General features: G+C 41.2%; 2 protein-coding genes across 4 annotated transcripts in view; both read left to right on the forward strand.

Annotated features, from left to right (window-relative positions):
- Positions 1 to 1,341: 1,341 nt before the first annotated feature.
- POLR2K (RNA polymerase II, I and III subunit K) lies at positions 1,342 to 4,261 on the forward strand. The gene is made up of 4 exons (XM_016192188.2): positions 1,342 to 1,470; positions 2,022 to 2,091; positions 2,601 to 2,693; positions 4,049 to 4,261. The coding sequence occupies exons 2-4, from the start codon at positions 2,031 to 2,033 to the stop codon at positions 4,069 to 4,071; spliced, it is 177 nt and encodes a 58-aa protein (XP_016047674.1). The 5' UTR covers positions 1,342 to 1,470; positions 2,022 to 2,030; the 3' UTR covers positions 4,072 to 4,261.
- A 4,687-nt stretch (positions 4,262 to 8,948) lies between these two features.
- SPAG1 (sperm associated antigen 1) overlaps positions 8,949 to 27,088 on the forward strand; it is an 89,831-nt gene continuing 71,691 nt past the window's right edge. For 2 of the 3 annotated variants that reach the window (XM_060196019.1, XM_060196021.1), the window contains exons 1-4: positions 9,888 to 10,010; positions 14,571 to 14,712; positions 18,815 to 18,974; positions 25,723 to 25,848. In XM_060196019.1, the coding sequence (XP_060052002.1) occupies positions 14,573 to 14,712; positions 18,815 to 18,974; positions 25,723 to 25,848 (426 nt within the window). In that variant the 5' untranslated portion in view covers positions 9,888 to 10,010; positions 14,571 to 14,572. Of the gene's footprint in view, positions 9,054 to 9,887; positions 10,011 to 14,570; positions 14,713 to 18,814; positions 18,975 to 25,722; positions 25,849 to 27,088 lie in introns of those variants that run through there. The other variant, XM_060196020.1, reaches the window with a different exon arrangement.

Here is a 27,088-nt window from a genome sequence, read left to right on the forward strand (position 1 = left end):
TAAGTATATTGTGCAGTCTAGTGGACCACGAATATTCCTGGAACTGACTGATATTGGCCGGGTTGCTGGGAGGCCAAGATGGAGTTCTAAGGGGCAAGCCATTACAAGTTTGGGAAGTGGCACAGTGGATAAGGCATTGGATTCTCAAGCATTCTCAAGTCCAGTCCCTGACGGCACATGTACCAGAGTGATGTCTGGTTCTTTCTCTCCTTCTTTCTCATTAATAATAAATAAAATCTTTTTAAAAAATTGACATTATGTCAATTCTAGAATTCAAAGGGCATATGGCAATTCAGTTTCTGTAGCCCTCTGTTCTCATGGGGGTAGGGGCAATTAATATATAAAAACTTCTCCCCTTAAAAGGAGTACTGTTCGGGGTCGGGCAGTAGTGCAGCGGGTTAAGCATACATAGCACAAAGTGCAAGGTTCCGGGTTCAAGCCCTGGGCTCCCCACCTGCAGGGGAGTCGCTTCACAAGCAGTGAAGCAGGTCTACAGGTGTCCGTCTTTCTCTCCCCATCTCTGTGTTCCCCTCCTCTCTCCATTTCTCTCTGTCCTATCCAACAGCAATGACAGCAATAAGAACAATGGTAATAATAACAATGATGCAACCAAAGGGAAAAAATAGCCTCCAGGAGCAGTGGATTCGTGGTGCAGGTACCGAGCCCCAGCAATAACCCTGGAGGCAAAATAAATAAAAATCTTAAAAAACAAACAAAAAAAAGGAGTACTGTTCAGCTCTTGGCTTCTGATGATACTGGGGATAGAATTTGGGACTGTTAGAGCTTCAGGCATGAAAGTCTTTTTGCATAACCATTATGCTATTTCCCTAGTTTAAGAGTATTATTTTAAATACACATATATTTAAGAATATTTACTTATTTACCAAAGACAAGGAAAAAAAAACACCGCATCAATCCAGCATATCTTGCTAGGGATCAAACTCAGGACCCCACGCTTGGAAATCTTCCCCTCTTTAGCAGTCCCACTTCTTCACAACAAGAATATTACGTTGTACAGACTTCACTAGTCAGAAACGGACAAATCTTCAACTTGTTAAAATGCTTTACTGAAAAAAGCTTCAAAACAAGCGTCTGCTCACCAATATCTAATCTAATCTACAGGCTTTTTTTCTCTTAAACCAGAGCCTTGGTTTATGGCGGGATAGGGGACTGAACGTCAGACTATGGAGGCTCAAGCTTGAGAGTCTCTTTACATAACCGTTAAGCTATCTAACCCCGCCCTAGAGTTCGGCCTTTATCCCCACGCCAACTCCGGGTTCCTAAGCAACAGCTGAGGGTAAGGGGCGGAGAATATCGCGTCATATGGCCGGAGCGGAAGGGGAGGAGACTCCAGTGACGGCCTTTTACGCGCGCCGGAAGTTGGCTGTAACAGTGACGGGGTGGATTCTTCCTTCTGGCGGGCTGCGCTTGGTGCCAGGCAAGAAGGCGCTTGACTGTTGTGATTAGAAGGTACAGATTTAGTGCAAGACTAGTAGTGTCCTCCGGTTTAATCAGGTTCGGTGTGGGTCCAGAGTTGGGAGAATCTTGAGTCTTGCGTGTGTTTTTGTTAAGTTTAGCTGTTTCATTACTCTTTTCTCGGACTACGTGCTCCTCTGTTAATGGATGTTTGTTGACATCTCCTAAACTGGAAAAATAGAACTTGTGCTATGTGTTAGATGAGAGCTCGATCTTTGCAGTCGGATCTGAATCCCTTTGCCTTTTAAAAGCTGAATAATTCTGCGCAAACTTTTCGAAACCTCATTGTATTCATCTTTGAAACAAATGTGTACTTCCTAGTTTTTTTTTTTTTTTCCTGAAAATTGTTATGAAATAACACATGTAAATATTGCATACTGTTTCGGTGTAAGCGTGCAATGCATGATTTGTAATATATTTCAGCCCTACTCACAGATTTGAGAAGATACAAATTGGGACCTTTTTAGCTGTCACTAAATTTAATGGGGCTGGTTGGAATTGTGAGGAACTCCTTTGAGATTTTAAATATTTGAGTCTGATTCCAGGGAGTAATAATGGACAACCAGGAGGACGTTCAACCCCCGAAGCAGCAGTCATTGATATATATCTGTGGAGGTAAGAGTAGAACGTAAACTTAACTATTTTACTTACTTTTTTTATTACATATATTTTTAGATAGCATTTTCAGAGTTATGAATTGGAATAGTTCCACAGCCATTATTAAAATATTTTCATTAAAATTTTAAGATGAATGAAGTGAAATAAAAGGAAAAAAAATAAACTGCCTAGAACCCTTGTTTTCTTTTTAAGACTTATTTATCTTAATTTGCTTATTTAACTTGATAGGAGAGAGAAACTGAGGGGGTAAAGGACGTTGAGGGAGAGAGACCTGTAGCTCTGGATCACTGTGAAACTTACCCCCTGCAAGTGCGGGCAAGAAGCGTGAACCCAGTTCCTTGTGTGTGACACACAGGAACATGACACACTCAGCTTGAGTATCTTTGGTGGTAGCTACATATCCTTGACTTTGAATATATTGTAGTGCTTGGGAGAAAAATGTGATTGATAAAATTTGCTTGTCTGTATTTCCTTTTATATATTTTCTGAACTTTTTTTCCCTCTAGAATGTCACACAGAAAATGAAATAAAATCCAGGGATCCAATCAGATGCAGAGAATGTGGATACAGGATAATGTACAAGAAAAGAACAAAAAGATGTATCCTTTTTTTTTTTTAAGTTTTATTTATGCTCTTTTGTTGCCCTTGTTGTCTTATTGTTGTAGTTATTGTTGTTGTTGTTGTTATTGATGTCGTCCTTGGATAGGACAGAGAGAAATGGAGAGAAGAGGGGAAGACAGTTGGGGAGAGAAAGATAGACACCTGCAGACTGCTTCACCGCCTGTGAAGCGACTACCCTGCAGGTGGGGAGCTGAAGATGTATCTGTTGTTTTTTTTTTAACTTTCTTTATTGGGGGATTAATGTTTTGCATTCGACAGTAAATACAATAGTTTGTACATGCATAACATGTCTCAGTTTTCCACATAATACAACCCCCACTATGTCCTCTGTCATCCTTTTTGGACCTGTACCTTCCCCCCACCCCCACCCCAGAGTCTTTTACTTGGTGCGATACACCAAGAAGATATATCCTTTTAACAGTGTTTTCTAAATATGACTCAAGTGGAAGTACATACAGAAGAATAAAGTGACAAAGATTAATTTCCAGTAAAAATGGTAATAACTTGAAGTACTTGTGCTTAACAAGTAAATGGTTAGAAGATTTCTTGACTGGGAAGTGCCTCAACTGGTAGAGCATCAGACTTACTTGCCTGAGGTAGTTTGTTCTAGTCCTGCAGCAGCATGTACCAGATGTGCTCTGACTTGTTTCTTTCTCTCCTTTCTGCCGCATATGAAACGTTCTTATATATAATAATAAAAGAAATCCTTAAAAAAAAAAAAGATTTATGGGCAGAGGGTAGAAAGCTTAATGGTTATGCAAAGAGACTCTCATGCCTGAGGCTCTAAAGCCCCAGGTTCAATCCCTTGCATCACCACAAGCCAGAGCTGAACAGTGCTCTGGTTTAAAAAAAAAAAAAAAAGATTTATTATGAGAGAAGTGAGAAAAACACCAGAGCACTCGTCAGCTCTAGCATATAGTAGTACTGGGGGTTGAACCAGTGGCCTTAAGACACCATGGTCATTCAAGTTGGTATCCTAACAGATTGAGCTATTCCCTGATTCTGGTTTATTAAAAAAGTTATACTATTTTTCATGGACCAGTACAACAGTGTTTAGTCTCTAAATATTTGTTGACTTGCATTCTCGTAAGCCCATATTTTAATGGTTCTGTAAGTTCTCATTTTTCAGCTTGAACATATGAGTAATATCAAAAGTAAATGGTTAAGTTGTGACTAACAAGTTTGTCTTTGTTTTAAATCAACTTTGAGCATTGCCTTGGTATTTTTGTTTGTTCTATATCATGGAAAAGAAATTGATAGAGAAATTATATTTAATGTCAGATGTCAATGTAATTTTTGAATATTTCAGTTCCCTTAACTCAGTTTAATATAGTGGTCGTTTTTGATGCTCGCTGAAATGAAGAAATCAGAGGAATATCTTCATTTGTATTTGTAATTGCTGTTCATGTTTCTGATTATTGTATAGTTTTTGATTAGTATACCTACTTTGATGAATACATCATTTGCATACATGATTTTGTGTTATCTCTCATTAAAATCATATTGTATTTAAATACCTATTAATACTTTTCAAAAAATTTTTATTTCCTTTTGTTGCCCTTGTTTTATTGTTGTACTTATTGATGTCGTCGTCATTGGATAGGACAGAGAAATGGAGAGAGGAGGGGAGACAGAGAGGGAGAGAGAAAGATAGACACCTGCAGGCCTGCCTTACGCATGTGCGCTTAACCCGCTGTACTACCACCTGACTCCCACCTATTAATACTTTATAAAGACTTTTTTTGTTGTTCAAGAATTTCATTTAGAATATGTAATTGGGTGCAGTGAAGAGTAAAAGTTCTTCCAGTTCTTCCCCAAGGCATAATTTGTTTATTTTTTGACCAATGCACTGCTAAACTCTGGCTTATTGGCAGAGCCTGATGATTGAATCTATGACCAATTTCTCATAGCCAAGTCCCAGGTGCTTTCTCCCTGATCATAAAATCACACTTTTAGTAAAAATCTAGAATCAGCTGGGGCCCTTATTAAAAATGAAGTTCTCTAGATCCCTCTAAATAACACTTGGGAACCACTGTTTGACATCACTCACTGTAGCACTTATTTTTGCAAACAGCTTTCCGTATTTTTTTGAAGTTTTATTAAGGGAGGAGGACTGAACTTGGGACCTCATGCTTGAGAGTTGACATTTTAACCACTGCACCACCTCTCTGATCTCTTTGGCTTAGACCTTTCTGTAGTTGTATATAATGCCTGACTGTTATTTACATCTCGGAAGAGAGAAAACGGTTGCTTTCTGTAAGGCAAAACCAACCTCCAGGTTTTGTGAATGAAGCGAATTGTGAAGGCATGTTCAGATTTGCAGGTTTCATTAGTTTTTTTTTTTTTTTAAAGTAGGGATTGGATTTCACCAGACAGTTGAATAAATACTGAAGACATTTGCCTTGATTTTAGGGATATGAAACTTACAGACATAACTTACCTATATTCCATGTATTTTAGGATTCTATCATGGCGTATCATGTTGACCACCTAATCATTTAGATTAAATAATTCCAGCCTAACTAATAGCTTTGTGCCCAGTCTCGGACATACAGTAGAAACCATTTTTATTTGATCTGGTACCAAGAGTCAAATACAGTAGAATCTTAAGCAAGGAAGGCCTGTGCTCTACCCACTGAGCCACTTCCTGGACCTCTGCTATCTTTATTTTAGGAGCTGGGTGGTGGCACACCTGATTAAGCACACATATCACCGAGCTCAAGGACCTGGGTTCAAGCCCCCACTCCCGACCTGTAGGAAGTCTGCTTCATGCACTGGAAGTGGGTCTGAAGCTGTCTTTCTTTCTCCCTATCTTCCCCGCCTCTCAATTTTACTCTGTCCTGCCAAATAGAAAATAAAAAAAAAAAAAGGAAAAATGACTGCCAGGAGTGTGAATTTGTCATGCTCCAGCAATAACCTTGGTGACAATTTTTTTAAAAAAAACTTTGAGATACCAGATCACTCCTCCACTACTCCAATCTGTGTGGTACTGGGGTTCAAGGGATACCTGTGCTCTTCCCAGTGAGCCAGTCCCCTGGCCACCCTATGCCATTTTAACAAAAGAGCACTTGTGTTCCTTCTAATCTTATACTAAATTGAACTTTTTTTCCCTTCATCATTCTCTAAATATTTTGTATAGATAAATTGAGGGGGGGGGGCAGGTGGTGGCATACCTGACTGAGCACATATGTTATAATGCACAAGGAACCAGGTTCAGGCCCCTGTTACCTGTGTTACCACCTGCAGGGGTAAGCTTTGTAAATGGTGAAGCAGTGTTGTCGTTATCTCTCCCCCCACCTTTCCTTTACCTATTTCTCTGTCTATATTCAGCATATAAGTAAAGAGGGCCCATGTGGTAGCACACCTGGTTGAGTACACATGCAATAGTGTGCAAGAGCCTGGGTTCAAGCCCCCAATCCCCATCTACAGGGAGGAAGCTTTGGAAGCAGTGCTACAGGTGTCTCTCCTTCTCTGTCTTCCCCTTCCTTCTGGATTTCTATATCAAAAAAATGTTTTTTTTGGGGGGAGGACTCAGCACACAGTGGCACAATGTGGTGCCTGGGCTAAAGTATAAAGAAATAAGTAGGAAAATAGGGGGAGAAACCAGTACTGTTTCATTGCTCACCCTCCTGCAGGTGGGGATCAGGGGTTTGAGCTTACACACTGTAATGTGTGTCAGTCAAATGGGGCACCACCCAGCCCAAAATGTCTTATGTGCTAAATGAAGAAGTATTCCTAGTGGGATTTTTTTCTTTTTATGTTCAGTTACAGAAACCGGGAAAGAGGGGAAACACCACAACTTCCCCAATGCATGGTGTTTCTTTGTGGTTCTGAGAGACTGAACCTGAGTCCTTAAACTTGGTAATAGGTACACAGTATCAGTAACCTATCTTCCAGCCCGCATTTACCTATTTAAATAGGGGAGTCCCAATAAATATAAAATCTTTTTTGTGCTAGTTCCTTAAGTTTAACATACATAATTTAATAAATCCTTCAACTATATACCAACTGGTAGATTATATTTAAATAGAGAGCAGTAATAGTTAACGTTTAGAAGCTAAATTAATAAGTACTGTACTGTGGTTCTTCTAATGTAGCTCTTCTCTTACTATTCTAATTTTACTATTCTAATATTCTAACTTGCATACCAATAGTTTTAATTTTATTTAGATAATTTATTATTGGAAAAGTATCACTGGAACTTATCAGAACTCCATGAATTGTTGAGCAGTTGTTTTCTCTTTGCATCTCTGACTCAAAATACTGGGACAGGGAGAGAACTTGTAGAGCATATTTAATCTCTAGCACCAACCATTTTAGTGAAACACTTTACTAAACTTTTTTGTAAAAAGAAAGTTACCTCTTGCCAGGTAAAATGGATGTGAAAATTTTAAAAGCATTTATCCATCTGTCCCTCTTTTTATCCACCCACACATCCTCCCATCCGCTCATTTATCGCAACCATTCATTTCTTATCCACTCATTCACCAACCATCCTTTTACCCCATAAAATTGCTTTAAAGTTTTCTATTCTTACCAATTTAACATTGGTTTACAGTGCTAGAAGATTTTAGTATAGTTTTACCGCTATATAGGTGTGTATGACTCACCACACCCTCTGCCGTTGTAGTTTGTGAATATAAACATCACAAATCCCAAGTTTGAAGTTAACACAGACTTGTTACACTTAACAACTATTTGGGCATGAAATGTCCACTAGAAAAGCATTGGAAATTGGTTCAAATACAGCTCTGTTCCACAATGATTGGTCAGTTCATTTATTTTCACTTCAGTTTCAATGTCAAAGTGAAGGATTTAATGATGATCATTAAAATCATGATTGAGATTGAAGCTATTAAGACACTGAAGTACTGAAGTGAACTTATGAAAAATTTCATAATGAAATCACAGATAACAAGTTCTGAGGGTCATAAGGTATTAAAAGCGTAAGCTAGGGAAAAAATTGAAATACCTCAATACGAACTACACATCTCTAGAATGACGGGTTTGTGTGGAAAATCTATAGGGGGTGGAGATGGGAGTGTTTATTTCAGCAGAGGAATGAAGGTCAGGAAAAACTACAGGAAGTTAAGGAGAAGTCAGTTCTGAAAGTAGGGAAGAGCCAATGGTAAGACCACTGGGTAGGTGGTGAGTCTGAGGGGGCCAGGTGGTGGCACACCTGTTAAGCGCACATATTACCAAGCCCAAGGACTGGGTTCAAGCCCCCCCTTACCCCCTTGCAGGGGGTCTGCTTCACTAGTGGTGAAGCAGGACTTTATTTCTCTCTCCATCTCCTCGACTTCTGTCAAAATTTCTGTCCTATCTAATAAAAATTAGAAAAAAAAAATTGCCGCCAGGAGCTGTGGATTCCCAGTACTGGCACCAAGACCCAACTATAACCTGGAGGCAAGAAAACACAAAAAAGAAAGTTGAGGAGGGGCAGGCAGTGGCGCACCTAATGTCCCCCCTTCACAACTGGTGAAGCAGGGTTGCAGTTCTTTTTTTTTTTTTTTTTTTTTTTTAACCAGAGCACTGCTCAGCCCTGGCCTATGATATGGGGGGGGGGGCGGGGGGAGGGGGCTGAACCTGGCACTTTGGAACTTCAGGAATGAATCTCTCTACATAGCCATTATGCTATCTCCCCCATAAAAGATTTTGCTTATTTATCGGATAGAAGCAAAAATCAAGAGGGGGGAGGGGATATGGGAGAGAGCTGCAACACTGAACCACTCCGGAAACTTTCCTCCTGCACGTGGGGACTGGGAGCTTGAACCTGGGACATAGTAACGCATGTGCTCAACCAGGTGCGCCATCACCGCCCCCCCCCCTTTTTAAACCAGAGTACTGCTCAGCTCTGTTTATGATGGTCCCAGAGATTGAAACTGGGACCTCAGAGCCTTCATATGAAATGTTTGCAAAACCACTATGCTATCTCCTAGGCCCTTCAGTTTGCATAAAGGGGACGGGGTTAACAGTATTCTGCTTTGCACCATAGATCTCCTGAATGTTTGTTTCTATAGTTACTAGGAGGTTGTGCAACGCTACAAGACAGCAACAGCGTTTAAATTCAATCTGAAAACCAACTGAAACTCGGGACTTGAAAATCTCACTTCTCCCTTCTGTGGTTCCCAGTCTGGGTGAAGCTGGCACCTCTAAGGTCAATCAGAGGGCCGACAGGTGCGGTACTAGCCAATCACTGTGCAGAGAGCTTGGTCCCGCCCCCGGGCGATCAGCCTGGTCCGGGGGTCGCGAGGCGGGGCGACGAGTCCTGGGTCCTAGTCTGCGGGGACCGAGCGACTGCGGCAGCATCAGCCCTCAGCGCAGGGCCCAGGAAGCAGGTGAGTATCAGCGGCCTCTGGGTCTTTCCCCGTCTCAGCCTTTGCTGCAGGCGTCGGCGTGGAAGAGCCGAAGGAGCGAGCGCACCGTCTACTTGAAAGGGGCGAGGGCTGTGGGCCGATCGTTCATCCCGGCAGACGGAAGCGACTTGGGGACCTTTTAGTTTCCCGCGGCCGAGTGTGGCTGTTATTGGGGAGGTCGCAACACGGGGTCCGCCAGCCGGGGACCAAAGCTGGGGGTCAGTGGGGGTGCACTCGGAGGAGCCGCAGCGCCGCTGACGGTTGTAGGTCGCTGCGCAGCTCTGCGTCCCGGCGACCCCCCCCCCCCGTACATAGAAACCGTTGCTAGGCTGCGGGGGGCGGAGCTAGCCTGGCTGCGGGGGGCGGAGCTAGCCTGGCGGCTATGCCCACAGAAACCCCATAGGCTGATTAAGAGACCTGTGACTTGAAGGTGGATCGGGATGACCGAGAGAAATTCAGTCCAACTAGAACCAGAGGTTTTCAAAACCAGAAACAAACAAACAAAAAAAGTGAACTTGAGAATAAACATTTGGTGATTATTTATAAAGCTCAGGTTTGGCTTATGATGGTGCCAGGAATTGAACCTGGCACCTCGGAGCCTCAGTTATGCAAGTTACCATTATTATTATTTTTTGCATAACCATTATGTTATCTTCTAGCCCTTGGTTGATATCTATGCCAGAGTGCCACTGTCATAGACGATGTTTAACTTAGGGTTTCATGGTAGTAAGTAAGTCTGATGCCCCACCTGCTGCACCACTTGCCTTGCCCCATCTATTGTGTGGTTTTGCAGAACCCTTATGCTGTCTCCCCACCCCCTATTGAGTGGTTTTGAGAGAATGTGTATCCTGCCCAACAGCAACAACCAAACACGGTCAACTTTCATAAAAGAGTTCTCAGAGAAACATTAAAGCAGTGTTCAGAAACTCATTTGATTAGGTAAGAGATAACTATCATTGAAAATACTCTTTCACTTTATTCAAATCAAATAATCTGTATTGAGAATCTCGGGGGTTGCAAGATTCCTTCTATTTGAGGTTATTACTGTTATTTACTTATTTCTGCCAGAGCTTCACCAGGGCTTTGCATCTATCCAACTCCATTGTTCCATGTGGATGCTTCCTCTCCCTCTCCCACTCCCAGCCCTTCTCCTTTCTTTTATTCAGAAAGAGTAAGAGAGGGACATAGAAACAGAGAGAGACGGAGCCATACCACACTACCATTTAACTGCTTGTGGAAAACAGCCCTTTGCATGGTGGTTAGGGGCTCAAACCTGGGTCTTTATGCAAGGCCTAAAGTGTTGTCTGCCAGCTAAGCTAGTCCCTAAACCCCAAAGTAAATGTTGAACCCTAGAAGTTGTTTAAATCCCTCCCATCAAAGAGATTCTTTGGGGGGTATTATCAATAAAAGTTCTTCATCTTGCTTTTCTGTAACTTCTACCCTTATGGATGGCTATCATTGTGATGGAAGATATTCATCACACTGGGTCCTACTAGTATGGTGTGAACGAGACACTATCATTTCTCCTCTGAACTTCATTATTCAAAACTGAGGAACTGGGGTAGGTATCCACTGTCCTATCATGGAGGACTATAACAAGTCAGAATACAGCATGCTGTGCTAAGACCTCCATGGGGTGATATGAAACTACACTTGTGACAACAAATGCTGTAAACCAGCACTTCCCCAATAAAATGACTTAAAATGAAAACCTACCTGAGGTACTATCATGTATGTTCATTGTTAAAGTCAGTCAGGAAAGGCCAAGTGTTTTTTTTTTTTTTTTTTTTGTCAGGAGAGGTCTTTACATGAGTACCTTCCCAGAAGGCAAGTATGCTGAAAATATGAAGGTGAATAAAGTAAGATGTCTCACAATCTAATAGGAAGACAAAGAAACATACGTAGAATATGTGCTGTGGGCCACTAGAGCACAGTTCTGCAAACAACTCATTGACATCAGTGGGAGGCGGAGAATAAGGGAAAGCGTGATGCTAAGGAAAGGTACCAAAGAAAGGATGTCATTTACCATGTGCTGAATCACAAAGGACTATTAGGATATTAGCAAACAGCTAACTCAGGTCCTTCAAATCAGTAATAGATCTTGTGGGCTGGCAAGATAGCCCACCTGAGAAGGCACCTGACTTGCCATGTGTGTGATTCAGGTTTGAGTTCTCAGCCCCATGGCAGCAAGAGAAACTTCCTTGTTGTGTGTTGACTGTGTTGTGTGTTTCTCTCTGTGCGTCTGTCTATTTTTAAAAAGGTGACTTAGAATAGTGAAGCCCTAACGATGTGACACACATGATATATATTTTAAAGTATGTATTTATTTTTATTTTTGAGAGAGATACAGACAGAGAAAGACAGTGAGAAACACCAGAGCACTGCTCAGCTCTGGCTTCTGATGGTGTGGGGGCCTGAACCTGGGACTTCAGAGCCTCAGGCCTGAGAGTTTCTTTGCATAACCATTATGCTATCTACCCCCACCCTTTTTAAAAGTATTTTTGTAGGCCTGGGTGGTGGCAGCCGGGTTCAAGCCCCTAGTCACCACCTGCAGGGGGTAAACTTCACAAGTGTTGAAGCAGTGCTGCAGGTATCTCCATCTTCCCCCACTTTTTTTTTTTCTTTTTTACCAGAACACTGCTCAGCTCTGGCTTATGGTGGTGTGGGGAAATGAACCTGGGACTTTGGAGCCTCAGACATGACAGTCTCTTTGCATAACCATCATGCTATCTACCCCCTGTCTTCCCTCCCCTTCATTATTTCTCTCTGTCTAATCAAATAACTAAATATTTTCTTAAAAAAAAACACATGCTTAAAATATTTTATTAGTGATTTAATAATGGTTTACGAGAGTATAGGATTATAGGGGTGGGGGCTGGTGCAAACCATAAAAGCACACAGGTTACCACACTGAAAGATCCCAGGTTTGAGCCCCTGGCCCCTGCCTGTGGGGGGGAGGGACTTCAGAACTAGTGAAACAACACTGCATTTGTTTCTCTCTCACTCTCTGTCTCTCTGTTTTTATTATAATTTTTTAAAAAAGGAAAAGTGGTTGCTGGGAGCAGTGGATTCATCAAGCCTACTGAGTCCCATCCATAATTCTGGAGGAAAAAAAAAAAAGGATTATAGTGGTGGTGGTGGTGAGGCAGGCGGTGGCTCTCCTGGTTGAACATACATATTTGAGTTCCCTGCTCCCCATCAGCAGGGGAGATGCTTGACAGTGAGGCAGGTCTGCAGGTGTCTCTTCTATCTCCCCCTCCCTAGTCAACTTCTTTTTTGTCAAATAAAATAGAAAAAAAAAAGTGTCCCAGAAGGTGGCATAGTTGATAAAGCATGAGGTCCTGAGTTCAGTCTCTAGCAGCACATGTACCAGAGTGATGTCTGGTTCTTTCTTTCTCTATTCCTTTCTCATTAATAAGTCAAACCTAAAAAAAAAAATTAATAAGTCAAACCTGAAAAAAAAAAAAAGGCTGTAGCACAGCAGGTTAAGCGCAGGTGGCGCAAAGCACAAGGACGGGAGTAAGGATCCTGGTTCCAGCCCCTGGCTCCCCACCTGCAGGGGAGTCGCTTCACAAGCGTTGAAGCAGGTCTGCAGGTGTCTTATCTTTCTCTCTCCCTCTCTGTCTTCCCCTCCTCTCTCCACTTCTCTCTGTCCTATCCAACAACGACGACTGTTGGTATGCATGAGACCCCTTCTGTTTCATTTGGTTTAAATCCCCCCTGCTTAACACTATTCTATTTATATAACCACTGCATTCTATTTACATAACCGCTGTTAACAAGCACCACCCTCCCTCCAGGGCATTGGTTCAATCCCCACTGTTTCATGATATGTTTTTGCTCCACTCCCTCTCCTTGTCACACCTTGATCCTCTCCTTGTCACACTCTGATTGTCACCAGTCACTTTTCTCTCCACCCTCTCTATGTCACATCTTGTTTCCACCCTACTTGGCAAGTATATATAAAGACAGTATTGTGAGTTCTACAGTACCTTGAGTTTAGCTTAGCTCGTCTTAGATTGTGCTGCGTCCTGCATGAATAAAGAGATAGATACTGCCTACAGCTCAACCATGAGTCCCTGGTCATCTGTTACCTGCCCGTGAAGCCAGCCCGGCGAAAACAACATAACCCGTCGAAAACAACAGACGACAACAATAATAACTACAACAATAAAACAACAAGGGCAACAAAAGGGAATAAATAAAATAAATATTTAAAAAAGGGGAAAAATGCCCTCTGGGAGCTGTGGATTTATAGTGCAGGCACTAGTGATAACCCTGGTGACAATAAATATAAAATAAATTATAGAGATTATAGAGATAGACTTACACATGCACTACCAAAGTTCTAGCCCCCCCCCCCCTCCTCAACTACTTTACTTCTCACATTGATATAATTTGGTTTCTTTTCTTTCTTTTCTTCCCCCTCCCCCAGAGCACTGCTCAACTCTGGTTTATAGTGTTGCAGGGAATTGAATCTTGGACTTCAGAGCCTCAAGCATGACCATCTTTTCCATAACTATTATGTTATCTCCATTTTTTTGTTCATCCATATTTCAATAATCTATATTCCATATTTAAGTGAAGCCATCCTGCAAGATATATTAAAAAATAGTTTGGGCCCTGTAGTGGATCAAAGTATGTCACCCCCAAACAGGTCATTTAAACATAAGATTTAATTTTAGTTGATTGTTTAGCTGGAGAACTAGACCTACCTTTCAGGTTTCCTCATCTCCTGTCTTCCAAACCAAGAGTGCACAACTCTTTTTGCAACAGATGACAGCACCGAGATGGCTCTGTATAAACAGACCTTACTAACGCAGCACCGAGATGGGTCTATATAAACAGACCTCACTAACACAGCACCGAGATGAGTCTATATAAACAGACCTTACTAACACAGCACCGAGATGAATCTGTATAAACAGACTTTACTAACACAGCACCAAAATGGGTCTATATAAACAGACCTTACTAACACGACTCTTCTCCCTTACTGGTTTCTCCCATATAGTTACTTTCCTCTAGAAACTCCAACTTCTTTTTTTTTTTTTTTGTCTAATCACTATTTTTTGTTTTTCGTTTTCACTTCTTTTCTGAGAAGTCCTTATGTGTAAGTAAAATGAACCCTTTTCCTATCAAGCTGTCCTATATTCATTTAGTTTGCATGTCACAAGCAGAGACCATAAATGGATAGAAGAAACAATCTGGTTCCTCCCCATCACCAAAACTTGTTTTATCATTGTAGTTCATCTTTGCATAAGTAAAGATGAATTGAGATAACCCATGTACAGGTATTTCAATTTCAATTCATGAATATTAGCTGGTGTTGTTAGGAAAAAATTTAAAGTAAATTTCCTTGGGGAAATAAATCAACATCTTTTTTCTGTATAGAAATGAAAATAAATTTTTTAGAAGTATCTAGGTGCTTCCTACTATCCAAATAGAATATTACTATATATATTTGATTCACAAATCTTTTCTTATTCTCTGTTTCAGCTATGACGACCAAAGATTACCCATCACTGTGGGGTTTTGGAACAACAAAAACATTTAAAATCCCTGTTGAACACTTGGATTTTAAGTATATTAAAAAATGTTCAGATGTTAAACACTTGGAAAAAATTCTCTGGGTGCTCAGGTAAGCATTTAAAAATAATTTCATAGTATGCCAACTGAAAGTTTTGTTATTTACTTTGACATCAGGGTTATTGCTGGAACCTGGTACCTGTTCCTGGCAGCCATTCCTCTCCCTCTACCTTTTCTTTTAAAAGATAATTGGGGCCAGGGGCCAGGAGCCAGGCGGTAGCGCAGCGGGTTAAGTGCACGTGGTGCAAAGCACAAGGACCAGTGTAAGGATCCTGGTTCTAGCCCCAGGCTCCCCACCTGTAGGGGAGTTGCTTCGCAGGTCTGCAGGTGTCTTTCTCTCCTCTTCTGTTTTCCCCTCCTCTCTCTATTTTTCTCTGTCCTATTCAACAACAACATCAATAAAAACAACAATAATAACTACAACAACAATAATAACTACAACAACAATAAAAAAACAAGGGCAACAAAAGGAAATAAATAAATATAAAAAAATAATAATTGAGGCCAGGTGGTGGTGCACTTGGTGAAATGCACACACTGCTGTGGGCAATGGGCAAGCATACATGTTCAAGCCCCTGGTCCCCACCTGAAGGGGGAAAGCTTCATGAGTGGTGAAGCAGTGCTGCAGGTGTCTCTTTGTATCTTACTCTCTATCTCCCTCTCCCCTCTCAATTTCTCTCTGTCTCTATCCAATAATAAAAATATATAAATTAGTTTAAAATAACTTAGTTTTATTTATTTATTTATTACCAGAGCACTGCTCAATTATGGGTTATGGTGGTGCGTGGGATTGAACCTGAGACTTTGGAGCCTAAGGCATGAGAGTCTCTTTGCATAACGATTATGCTATCTACCACTGCTCCTTCCTTATAGAGATAGAAATAGGGAGGGAGGAAAGGAGAGAGGGAGGGAGGGAAGGAGAGAGAGAAAGAGAGAGAGAGAGAACCTGTAGTACTGTGCCACTTCTCATGAAGCTTCCCCCCATACAGGTAGGAAAAGAGGCTCTGAACCCTGGGCCTCACACATGGTAGCATATGCACCACTGCCTAGCCCATTCTTTGGGGGTGATTGTCAAGCTGTAATATTTGTCAAGTGTCAGATATGGTTGTTGAAATAGAAAATTTAAGGGCCACAATTTCAGAGAATCTAGGTGGGTCCTAAGGCCTGGCTATTGATGTGCAGTGATCAGGGGAACCCAAGAAACAGTACCCATAGAGTACCAACCTGTGCCCTCTGTTTTCAATTTCTTGAGAGACTTTCATTTAGAGAGTGGCTTGAAGGGGCCAAGTGGTGGCATACCTGGTTAAGTGCCCACATTATGGTGCACAAGGACCCAGGCTGCAGCCCCTGGTCCCAACCTGCAGGGGGGAAGCTTGACAAATGGTAAAGAAGGGTTGTGGGTGTCTCTCTGTCTCTTTCCCTCTCTACCTTCTTTCCTCTCAACTTCCCTCTAGCTCTATCCAATATATAGTTGGGGGGGGAGGGGCGCACACTTGATGTTGGATTTGCAGAACATAAACTGCAGCCTCTAGGACAGAAGCAGTTGTTTCCATTTTGTTCTGGTGCTCGGCACTGGTTATTGTTTCTGCTCAGACTCCCTTCCTTATCACAATGTCCCTTCCTTTTTCTCTGCTCACCTTTGCCTCTTCCATAAGCACCTGTCCTTGTCCTCAGCCAGAGTTGACCTTATCACCCCTAACCGCTTCTGAATTAGGTGAAATTTCATATCATGGTTTTCCCTTTTGTTTTTCTTAGAAGTACAGGGGCATTTTCATTTACATTTGGTCAGAGACAGAAAGTGAGAAGTGTGTGGCAAAGAATTTAAATAGTAGCAAAGTTGGTTCTCACGAATTTTACAAGTAACCTAATGAAATTCTGCTGCACTAGCTTGGAGTTATTTTTAATTTTTAAAATTCTTTTAAAAAATATTTATTTATTTCCTTTTGTTGCCCTTGTTGTTTTATTGTTGTAGTTATTATTGTTGTCATCGTTGTTGGATAGGACAGAGAGAAGTGGAGAGAGAAGGGGAAGACAGAGAGGGGGAGAGAAAGATAGACACCTGCAGACCTGCTTCACCGCTTGAGAAGCGACTCCCCTGCAGGCTGGGAGCTGGGGGCTCAAACTGGGATCCTTATGACGGTCCTTGTGCTTTTGCACTTAACTTGCTGCGCTACCGCCTGACTCCCTAAGATTCTTTATTTACTAATGAGAGAGAGAGAGAGAGGGAGGAGAGGGGAGAGAGGGAGAGAAAACACATGAACCAGAGCATCAGTATGGCACATCCGATGGTAGAGACTGAACTTGAGACCTCACACTTGAGAGTTAAGTGCTTTATTCGCTGCACCACCTCCTAAGCTATTTTTTTTATAATTAAATTTATTGGGAGTTGGGAGTAGCACAGTGGGTTAAGTGCATGTGGTGCAAAGCACAAGGACCTGCTTAAGGATCCCAGTTTGAGCCCCCAGCTCCCAGCCTGCAGGGGAGTCGCTTCATAAGCAGTGAAGCAGGTCTGCAGGTGTCTATCTTCCTCTCCCCCTCTCTGTCTTCCCCTCCTCTCTCCATTTCTCTCTGTCCTATCCAACAATAATGACATCCATAATAACTACAACCATAAAACAACAAAGGCAACAAAAGGGAATAAATACATATAAAAAACATTAAAAAAATTAAATTTATTTATTCAATGAATTAGTATGATTTCACTTCTTTGTGGGACTTTTTCAAAAAGAGTGAGGGAAACAGCCAGACAGAGAAAGGGAGAGGCATCATAGTACTGAAGCTTCCTCTAGTACTGTGGTACTCACATATGGAGCTGGGAGTTTGAACCTGAGCTGTGCACATGGCAAGCAGGTTCCTGACCAGGGGAACTATCTTGCTAGCCTCAGAATTATCTCCTAATTTGATTTGGAATAAGATTACTTTATTTTTATTTTTCCCAAAATTGAAAAGCTAAATAATTTTAAAAGGAGGAAGAGCTGATTTTCCTTAAATAGTAAACATACAGATGCATGTATATATATATATATTTTTTTTCATTGAATAGTAAAAGAAATCCTGTTCCTTGAGTAGATGAACTTAAAGGAATTTAAAGGCATATTCTCAACTGTTCCATTGTTGTTTTTTTCCTATTCTTTTAGGAAAAAAAAGAAAGTTAACCTCTAAATAAAAACACCTCAGGAAGGTACTACAAAGTCTCATTTTTAAATTGTATCTGTCACTGGATTTCCATTCATAGATTTATAATTACCTTATATACAGCATGAACATAGGGTGTTGAAGAGGAAAATGTACTTACTCAACTTTTAAAATTTATAGTGGAAATTTGTGTCTTTTGAGCCCCCTCCCCCCATTTCATTTACTCTGTAGATTAGTGAATAGAAGAGGAAGTTGGACAGGCTGAGGAGGGAGAGTAGGATGCCACAGGCAGTGCATGGACTGCTGTAGATCCCCTGGGTTCCACAGAGCCAGATCACAAGCCTCTGGACTATATGATATATAAATAAGTTGACATTTCTTTTTTCTTTTTGCCTCCAGGGTTATCGCTGGGGCTTGGTGCCTGCATTACGAATCCACTGCTCCTGGAGCTCTCCCCCCCCCCCATTTTTTAGTTATTTATTTATTTTCTCTTTTGCTGTGCTTGTTGTTTTATTATTGTAGGTATTATTGTTGCTGTTAGTGATGTCGTCATTGTTGGATAGGACAGAGAGAAATGGAGAGAGGAGGAGAAGACAGACAGTGGGAGAGAAAGACATCTGTAGACCTGCTTTACCACTTGTGAAGTAACTCCTCAACAGGTGTGCAGCCGGGGACTCCAACCTGGATCCTTATGTAGGTCCTTGTGCTTTGCGCCACGTTTGCTTAACCTGTTGCGCTACCACCCGACTCCCTCCCCACCTCCCATTTTGTTGCCCTTGTTATTGTCATTGCTGTTGTTGGATAGGACAGAGAGAAATCAAGAGAGTAGGGGAAGACAGAAGGGGAGAGAAAGATAGACACATGCAGACTTGTTTCACCACTTGTGAAGCTCCCCCTCTGCAGTTGGGAACCTGGGGGCTCAAACTGGGATCCTTCCACTGGTCCTTGAGTTTCTCACCATGTGCACTTAACCCGCTGTGCTACTGCCTGGCCCTGAAAATTTCATATTTTTTAAAAAGGTCTGGTGAAGAAGGATATTATCCCGAACTTACAGAATTTTGTGAAAAGTGCCTTGAAGGACTGGCTCCTGAAAGCCGAGCTCTGAGGAAAGAAAAACCTGCAGCAACAGCATGCAGCTTCACAGCAGAAGAGTGGGAGAAAATTGATGGTGACTTAAAGGTATATGTGTGTGATTGACACCAAATATATATATATAAGTGAAGTTACATATATATTTCACTTATCTGAGTTCCTTGACCTATTTGTCAATAAAGAACTTTTGGTGAGACTGTATTGTATGTCTACTTCACCTAGCTGAAACCTTAGGGTTTTTTTTTTTTTTTTTCCTTTTTTATTTCTTTATTGGGGCATTAGTGGTTTACAGTCAACAGTAAAAACCTTAGGTTTTAAAAATATTTTTATTTAGTATTGGAAAGAGTTAGAGAAATTGAGATGGGAGGAGGAGGCAGAGAGGTAAAGAGACAGAAAGACACCTGCAAACACACGTGGCGCAAAGCACAAGGATTGGCATAAGGATGTGGGTTTGAGCCCCTGGCTCCCCACCTGTAGGAGAGTAGCTTCACAGGCGGTGAAGCAGGTCTGCAGGTGTCTATCTTCCTCTCCCCCTCTCTGTCTTCCCCTCCTCTCTCCATTTCTCTCTGTCCTATCCAACAATAATGACATCCATAATAACTACAACCATAAAACAACAAAGGCAACAAAAGGGAATAAATACATATAAAAAACATTTAAAAAATTAAATTTATTTATTCAGTGAATTAGTATGATTTCACTTCTTTGTGGGACTTTTTCAAAAAGAGTGAGGGAAACAGCCAGACAGAGAAAGGGAGAGGCATCATAGTACTGAAGCTTCCTCTAGTACTGTGGTACTCACATATGGAGCTGGGAGTTTGAACCTGAGCTGTGCACATGGCAAGCAGGTTCCTGACCAGGGGAACTATCTTGCTAGCCTCAGAATTATCTCCTAATTTGATTTGGAATAAGATTACTTTATTTTTATTTTTCCCAAAATTGAAAAGCTTTCTCTCTTTCTCTCCCTCTCTCTGTCTTCCCCTCCTCTCTACATTTCTCTCTGTCCTATCCAACAACGACTACATCAATAACAACAACAATAATAACTATAACAACAATGAAAAACAAGGGCAACAAAAGGGAAAATAAATAAATATCAAAATAATTTAAAAAAAAAGACAACTGCAGCCCTGTTGCACCATTTGTGAAGCTTTCCCCCTGCAGGTGGGGACCAGGGACTTGAACCTGGGTCCTTGTCCACTATAAATGTGTGCTGTTAACCAGGTGTGCCACTGCCTGGCCCCCCTCCTTACTTCTTTAGTCCCATCTATGAGTGAGATCATCTAGTATTTGTACTTCACTTTCTGGCTGATGTACATTATTCTTTCAAGTTCCATCCACATTGTAGCTAAAGAAAAATCAGCATTTCATGCAGCTGAGAAGTATTCCATTGTGTATACATATTAGAATTTCCTAAACCACTCATTTATTGTTTGACATCTGTGCATATTGTCAAATTTGGGCTATTACAAAAAACTCTGCCATGGGATAGTTGTATATTGATGTCTTTGGATCTCATCAGTGATAGAGCACAGGACTTACCTGCATAAAGTTCTGAATCTGATCCTAAGCACTGTATATGCTGGAATGATTCTCTTTTTATTCTCTCTTTAATAAAATAAATACTAAGAATAAAGTTTAATAATCCTTTTTCTTTTATCCTTCATGATCTTTTCAATTGCTTCTACATTTGAAAAAGATTTCTCTCCACCAATACACATTTGTTTATATATATTTTTTTAGAATTGGGGGCCAGGCAGTAGCGCACCAAGTTAAGAGCACATAGTACAAAGTGCAAGGACCAGTGCAAGGATCCTTGTTTGAGCTCCTGGCTTCCCACCTGCAGGGGAGGCAGGTCACTTCACAAGCATTGTAGCAGGTCTGTGGGTGTCTTACTTTCTCTCCTTCCTTTTGTCTTCCCCTCCTCTCTCGATTTCTCTGTTCTGTCCAACAACAACAGTAACAATAACAATGGAAAAAAGATGTCTGTAAGGAGCAGTGGATTTATAGTGCAGGCACTGAGCCCCTGCCATAAAACTGGAAGCAAATAATAATAATAATTATAATTCTTTTGTGGTGTCATTTTGCTTAATTTTTTTTTTTAATTTACTTATGGGGAAGAGAGAAAGAGGACAGAAAAAGAGCCAGAATACCACTCTGTTACTTGTGATGCCAGGCATCTCATGTTTGAGAGCCAAGTGCTTTATCCACTATGCCAACTCCTGGGCTATTAAAAATAATTATTTATTTATTTTTAATTTTTTGCCTCCAGGGTTATCACTGAGGCTCAGTGCTGTTGTTGACCCAGATGTTGTTGTGTGCGGGCCGCGGAGAAGAGAGAGAGGGTCCAGAGCGAAAAGGAAACACCAATCTTTGTTTGCGCTGGCACCTCAGAGTTGGGTGCTAGAGAAGCAGGTTGGGCCATGTGGAGGTAGCAAAAATGGCCGCCTCACACAGTAACCTTTCCTGCATCTGAACACCGGAGTGAAGCGCTGGAAAGAGAGTGAGGTGCGGAAGAAGAAGGGCTTTTATAGGAGTAGCTTTCACGAGAATGGGAAGGGGGAAGAGTAACCATAGCATTCCAAATATCATGGGGATATAGACAATGTCCTGAGGGCATAACATGGCGGAACAGGCCCTCCGAGATCACGGGAACTAGTAGCCTGAGGGGAAAACATGGCAGATGTGAATGCATCTGCACAATTTCCCAGCACAGTGCCAGCACTATGAATCTACTGCTCCTGGAGGCTATTTTTCCCATTTTTGTTGCCCTTGTTGTGGTCGTTATTGTTCTTACAGTTGTTGTTGGATAGTACAGAGAGAAATTGAGAGAGGAGGGGAAGACATAGGGGAAGAGAAAGATAGACACCTGCAGATCTGCTTCACCACTTGCGAAGCGACTCCTCTACAGGTGGTTAGCTGGGGGCTCAACTGAGATCCTCACTCCAGTGCTTGTGCTCGCACCATGTGCGTTTAACTGCCCAACCCCATAAAAAATAATTTTTTAAACAGCTGTGGAGAAATAGAGTTTTGGGGAGGGGTAATTATTATTAATCTGGATGCCCCCCTGGAGTAAATGACATTTGAGACCTTTTTTTTTTAAAACTGAGAGTGCTACTTTTTCAAGCTTCTGCTTTCCAATTTTTACTGACTTAACTTGAAAGTCTGATAATTAACTCCAAGTCAAAATAACATTTTAAAAAATATAGTTATTTATTTATTATTGGATAGAGACAGAAATTGGGAGAGGGCAAGGGAAGATAGAGAGGGAAAGACAGAGAGACGCCTGAAGTCCTGCTTCACCAGTCATGAAGCTTTCCCCCCGCAGGTGGGGACCAGGGTCTAAAACCAGGTTCTTGCACCTTGTAACATGTGCGCTCAACTGAGGTGTACCACTATCTGGCCCAAAAATAACACTTTATTCCCCCAGAATTCTTTGACTTTGTCTTCAGGACGTAAGTAGTTTGATTTTAGTTAAATAATTTGTTTTCCCCACACTTGTGTGTTCCTTTTCTTCCTGATCACTTGGATTTTTGCCCTTCTCCTTGTCTTTAATATTTTTTCTCACCATTTCTTACTTGTTCCCCATTTTTTCCCCATTTTTGTTGCCCTTTTTTATCATTGTTGTTGTTGTTATTACTGTTGTTGTCATTGCTGCTGCTATTGTTGGTTAGGACTGGAGAATTCGAGAGAGGAGGGGAAGACAGAGAGGGGGAGGGAAAGGTAGACACCTGCAGACCTGTTTCACCACCTGTAAAGTGATCCCTCTGCAGGTGGGGAGCCTGGGGCTCCAACCGGGATCCTTACGCTGGTCCTTGTGCTTTACGCCACGTATGTTACTCCCTTTCTTCCTTTTACTATTATTCCCTTGTTGTTTTCCTCCTCCATTTGGCTCCCTTTCCATTCCCCTTAACTTCTGTGCATACAGTACAAATAATGTTTTTTTTTTTTTTTTTCTGAGGGAGAGATCCAGAGTACTGCTCAGCTCTGACATATGCTAGAGTTTGAAAAGTGAGACCTGGGCATGAAAGTTTGGTAAACCACTGCTCCACTATCTCTCTGGCCCCCAAATAATATTTATAATGATCTATTTTAATAGTTTCTGACTGTCACTGTATGTTTAGATATTAGACTGTCACTGTATATTTGCTAAGTAATAGTTTCATAAATTAAAGAAATCTCCTACTCCTTTTTTCTTGGCACCTGTGACAGTTTTCTTTTTTAAATGGTAATGTGGAGAACTGCCTATCCTTAAATGTAATGACAAAGTTTAAAGAAAAGCTATTCAAGATTTTCTAGTTACTTGATGGCCCTATAGAAGATAACGTTTCTTGGCTCTCTTTATTATTATGATTGCTTTGATTAACATGCTTTTAAAGGTCAAAGCAAAGAGCATTCTAAATAGTAATGATTCTAAAACCTTCTCTGTTCCTAACAAGTTATTTCTCAGAGCTTCTGGCAGGTGACTCACTTTACCATACAAGAGGAATTGGGTTTGAGGTTCCCTGCCTCAAACATGGCAGCTTCACAACTGTTACAGCAATGCTGTGGTGTCTGTTTGTCTGTCTCTCTCCCTCTTTGACTCTCTCCCTCTCTGACTGTCGCCCTCTGTCAAGAGAAAGGAGTCCACCAAGAGTAGTGGAACTGTGGAGGCACAGAGCCCCAACAATAACCCTGGCAGATAAACCAAAACCAAATTTGTTGTTTTCGCCGGGCTGGCTTCACTGGCGGGTAACAGACGACGTGGGACTCATGGCTGGTTTGTACGCAATATCTCTTTATTCATGCAGGACGCAGCGCAATCTATACCAAGCTAAGCTAAACTAAAAACTACAAACAATCTTGTCCTTATAAATATACTAGCCCAGTAGGGTGGAAACAGGATGCGATGCAGAGAGGGTGGAGAGAAAAGTGACTGGTGAAAATCAGGGTATGACAAGGAGAGGGGGCGGAGCAGGCAAAAATTCTACCACTGAACCACCAATGCCCTGGAGGGAGGGTGGTGCTTGTTAACAGAGGTTATGTAAATAGAATATAGTGTTATGTAAATAGAATGCAGGGGGGATTAAACCAAATGAAACAGAAGGGGTTTTTAAAAGCAGAATTAGAAGCATACCAACACAAAATCATTTACTTTTCTTGTATATAAATTGAAAAGGCACCGCACAGATTTCCTTTGGTTCCCTCCAGATTTATAATGTTATGATTCTGAACAGTTTACATATACATTAAAAAAATATATTTATTTATTCCCTTTTGTTGCCCTTGTTGTTTTATTGTTGTAGTTATTGTTGTTGTTGATATTGATAGGGCAGAGAGATATGGAGAAAGGATGGGAAGATAGAGAGGGTGAGAGAAAGATAGACACCTGCAGACCTGCTTCATGGCTTGTGAAGTGACTCCCCTGCAGGTGGGGAGCCGGGGGCTCGAAGCAGGATCCTTACATCGGTCCTTGTGCTTTGTGCCACGTTTGCTTAACCCACTGGGCTACCGTCTGACTCCCTGTATATACATTTTTTTAAAAAAATTTTTTACATATATTTATTTATTCCCTTTGTTGCCCTTGTTGTTGGTTTTATTGTTGTTCATATTGATGTCGTTGTTTTTAGGACAGAGAGAAATGGAGAGAGGAGGCAAGACAGAGAGAGGGAGAGAAAGATAGACACATGCAGACCTGCTTTACCTCCTGTGAAGCGACTCCCCCGCAGGTGGGGAGCCGAGGGGCTCGAACTGAGATCCTTAACAACAGTCCTTGCGCTTCACGCCATGTGTGCTTAACCCACTGCGCTGCCACCCGACCCCCTGCATATACATTTTATAAGGAACTTGTGCAATGTTCCCTAGCACTTAGGAGACCCTCCTTAGATGTGTAGATATAAATATAGCTAAGGTCATAAGTGACTTGTAACTCAAGACTTAAATCTTTTTATTAATGCAGAAAATTAAAATCAGTGTAGAAGTCTTGCTATATTTAATGATATTCTGCTAAGTACTTAGAACAGACTACTCAGACTGTTCAATTCTGACATTCATTTCCCAAAATTACCAAAAATAAGTTAATAAATGGATGTATTCGAGTGTGAATTCATCAAATAACAAACTCTAGGCTTGGCTTTTGAATCGTAAGGATGAGATTAAGGTATGGCACCTACCCTCAGAGAATTAACAGTATGGGAGAGAGATGGATAATACACAGATGATTTATATAATCTTTATGCTAATATGTAAAAATGGTACACTTTTAGCTCAACCAGGGTGTCTAGGGAATGTTTTCTAGAAGGGATGATAAATAAAAGTAAGAAAGATAGCAACAATAATGTGAATATACCTAACTGTATACTTAAAAATGGTTAAGATGATAAATTTTATGTTTTATATATATATATATGTATATATTTTCTCACCAAAAAAAGAGTCACTCTAGCTATAGATCATTTCTCACCAAGGAAAGCCATTTCAGATAGAGTAAATGATGAGATCAAATTGTCACTTGAAGAGCAGAGAAACAGCTCATCAGGTAAGACACCTGTCTGGTCATGTGTGTGGCCCAGGTCCTAGCCCTGTCACCACATGGGGAGTGCTGCAGTAGCACTGGGGGGATCTCAGGCAGTGTGGTGTTTCTCCCTTGCTGTCTGTCTCTGTCTCTATCTGAATGAAGAAAGTCAGCCTAGAGGAAGAAAATCACACATGTGCAAGATCCTTGCAATGTGAAGGGAAAAAAAAAATCGTCTTTTGAAGATTGACTGACTTGGAAATCATGAAGTAGAATTCTTTCTTAGGCCTGGTTAGTAATTTGTGACTATATATATTTATTTTTTTTCCTGTCCTTCCTCAGAGTTGGGTATTGGAAATTAAAAAAGAAGAAAGTAAAACACACTGTTATGAAACTGAAACATGTCCAGTAAAGGCAGATAACTTGCCTCCAATACGTGGTTCAAACAATTGTCTTCGTGGTAGCAAGGTAAAGCCTTTTTGGTGTGGGGTTTGGCTGTTATTATTTTTACTTTATTGCTACCAGGCTTCTCTCTGGGATTTGGTGCCTGCATGACTTCACTATTCCCCAGGGTCATTTTTTTTGGGGGTGGGGTGGGGTGGGGTGGGGATGGGAGGTAGAGCATGAGAGATGGAGGAAAGAGAAGGAGAGACACCTGCAGACCTGATCCACTGCTGGTGAAGCTTTCTCCTCCTTTCAGGGGGAGGAGGGACTTGAACCCAGGTCCTCGTGCATGGTAATGTGTGTGCTCTAGTGGGTACACCACCAGCAGGCCTTCCATATTTATTCTCGTGATTCCCCCCGTCACTCTTATGAGTAGGCGGTAGTTCTCATTTAGATCTCAGAATGAAACAGCTTTTTCTTTTTCTTTTTTTTTTTTTTAAATATTTTTTTATTTTATTGTTGAGAGAGATGAAGAGAAAGACACAGAGAGAAACCCCAGAGAACTGTTCAGCTCTGGCTTATGGTGATCTGGGGAATTGAACCTGGGACTGAGGAGCCTCAGGCAGGAGAGTCTGTTTGCATGTTTGCATAACCATTATGCTGTCTCCATCCCCCCACCCCAAACAGCTTTTTCTTTTAAAGACTTGCATCTTAGGTCTACTGCCTTTCCTCCTAGTTTTCTTTGTTGTTCTGTCTCTTAAACTCTAATTAGTTTCAGTGACTACTTAAGATCTAATTCAGTGTGTAAGAATTTCAGAAAATAGTCTTATATGTTAAATAGAATCACAGTGAAACTAATTTGTTGCATAATTAACTGTGGATTTAAAGAATTATTATTTTATTCAGTCTTTTTCTTATGTTAATTTTCTTATATTTATTTATATATTTTTGCCACCAGGGTTAATTCTAGGACTGGATGTCTGCATCATGACTTCACTGCTCCTGTCAGCCATTTTTCTCATAGAGACAGAAATAGAGAGGGAGAGGGAGAGAGAAGAGAGAAAGCGAGACACCTGCAATGCTGCTCTCCCACTAATGATACTTCCCCTTGTAGGTAGGGATGGAGGCTTCAATCTGGTCCTTAAGCATAGCAACCTGTGTGACCTACCAGGTATACCACTGCAAGACCCTCTTTTTTTTTATTTAATTAAAGTACTAAATAGATGCTTTCAAGTAGTTATAGATGCCATTCTTCTGTTTATTGCATATTTATTTCCATATCACCAGCCCCCTATGATTATGTCTCTGTGACGGATTCCTATTT

This window comes from Erinaceus europaeus, chromosome 8, assembly GCF_950295315.1.
Source record: "Erinaceus europaeus chromosome 8, mEriEur2.1, whole genome shotgun sequence".
In the NCBI taxonomy this organism is placed as follows: Eukaryota; Metazoa; Chordata; class Mammalia; order Eulipotyphla; family Erinaceidae; genus Erinaceus; species Erinaceus europaeus.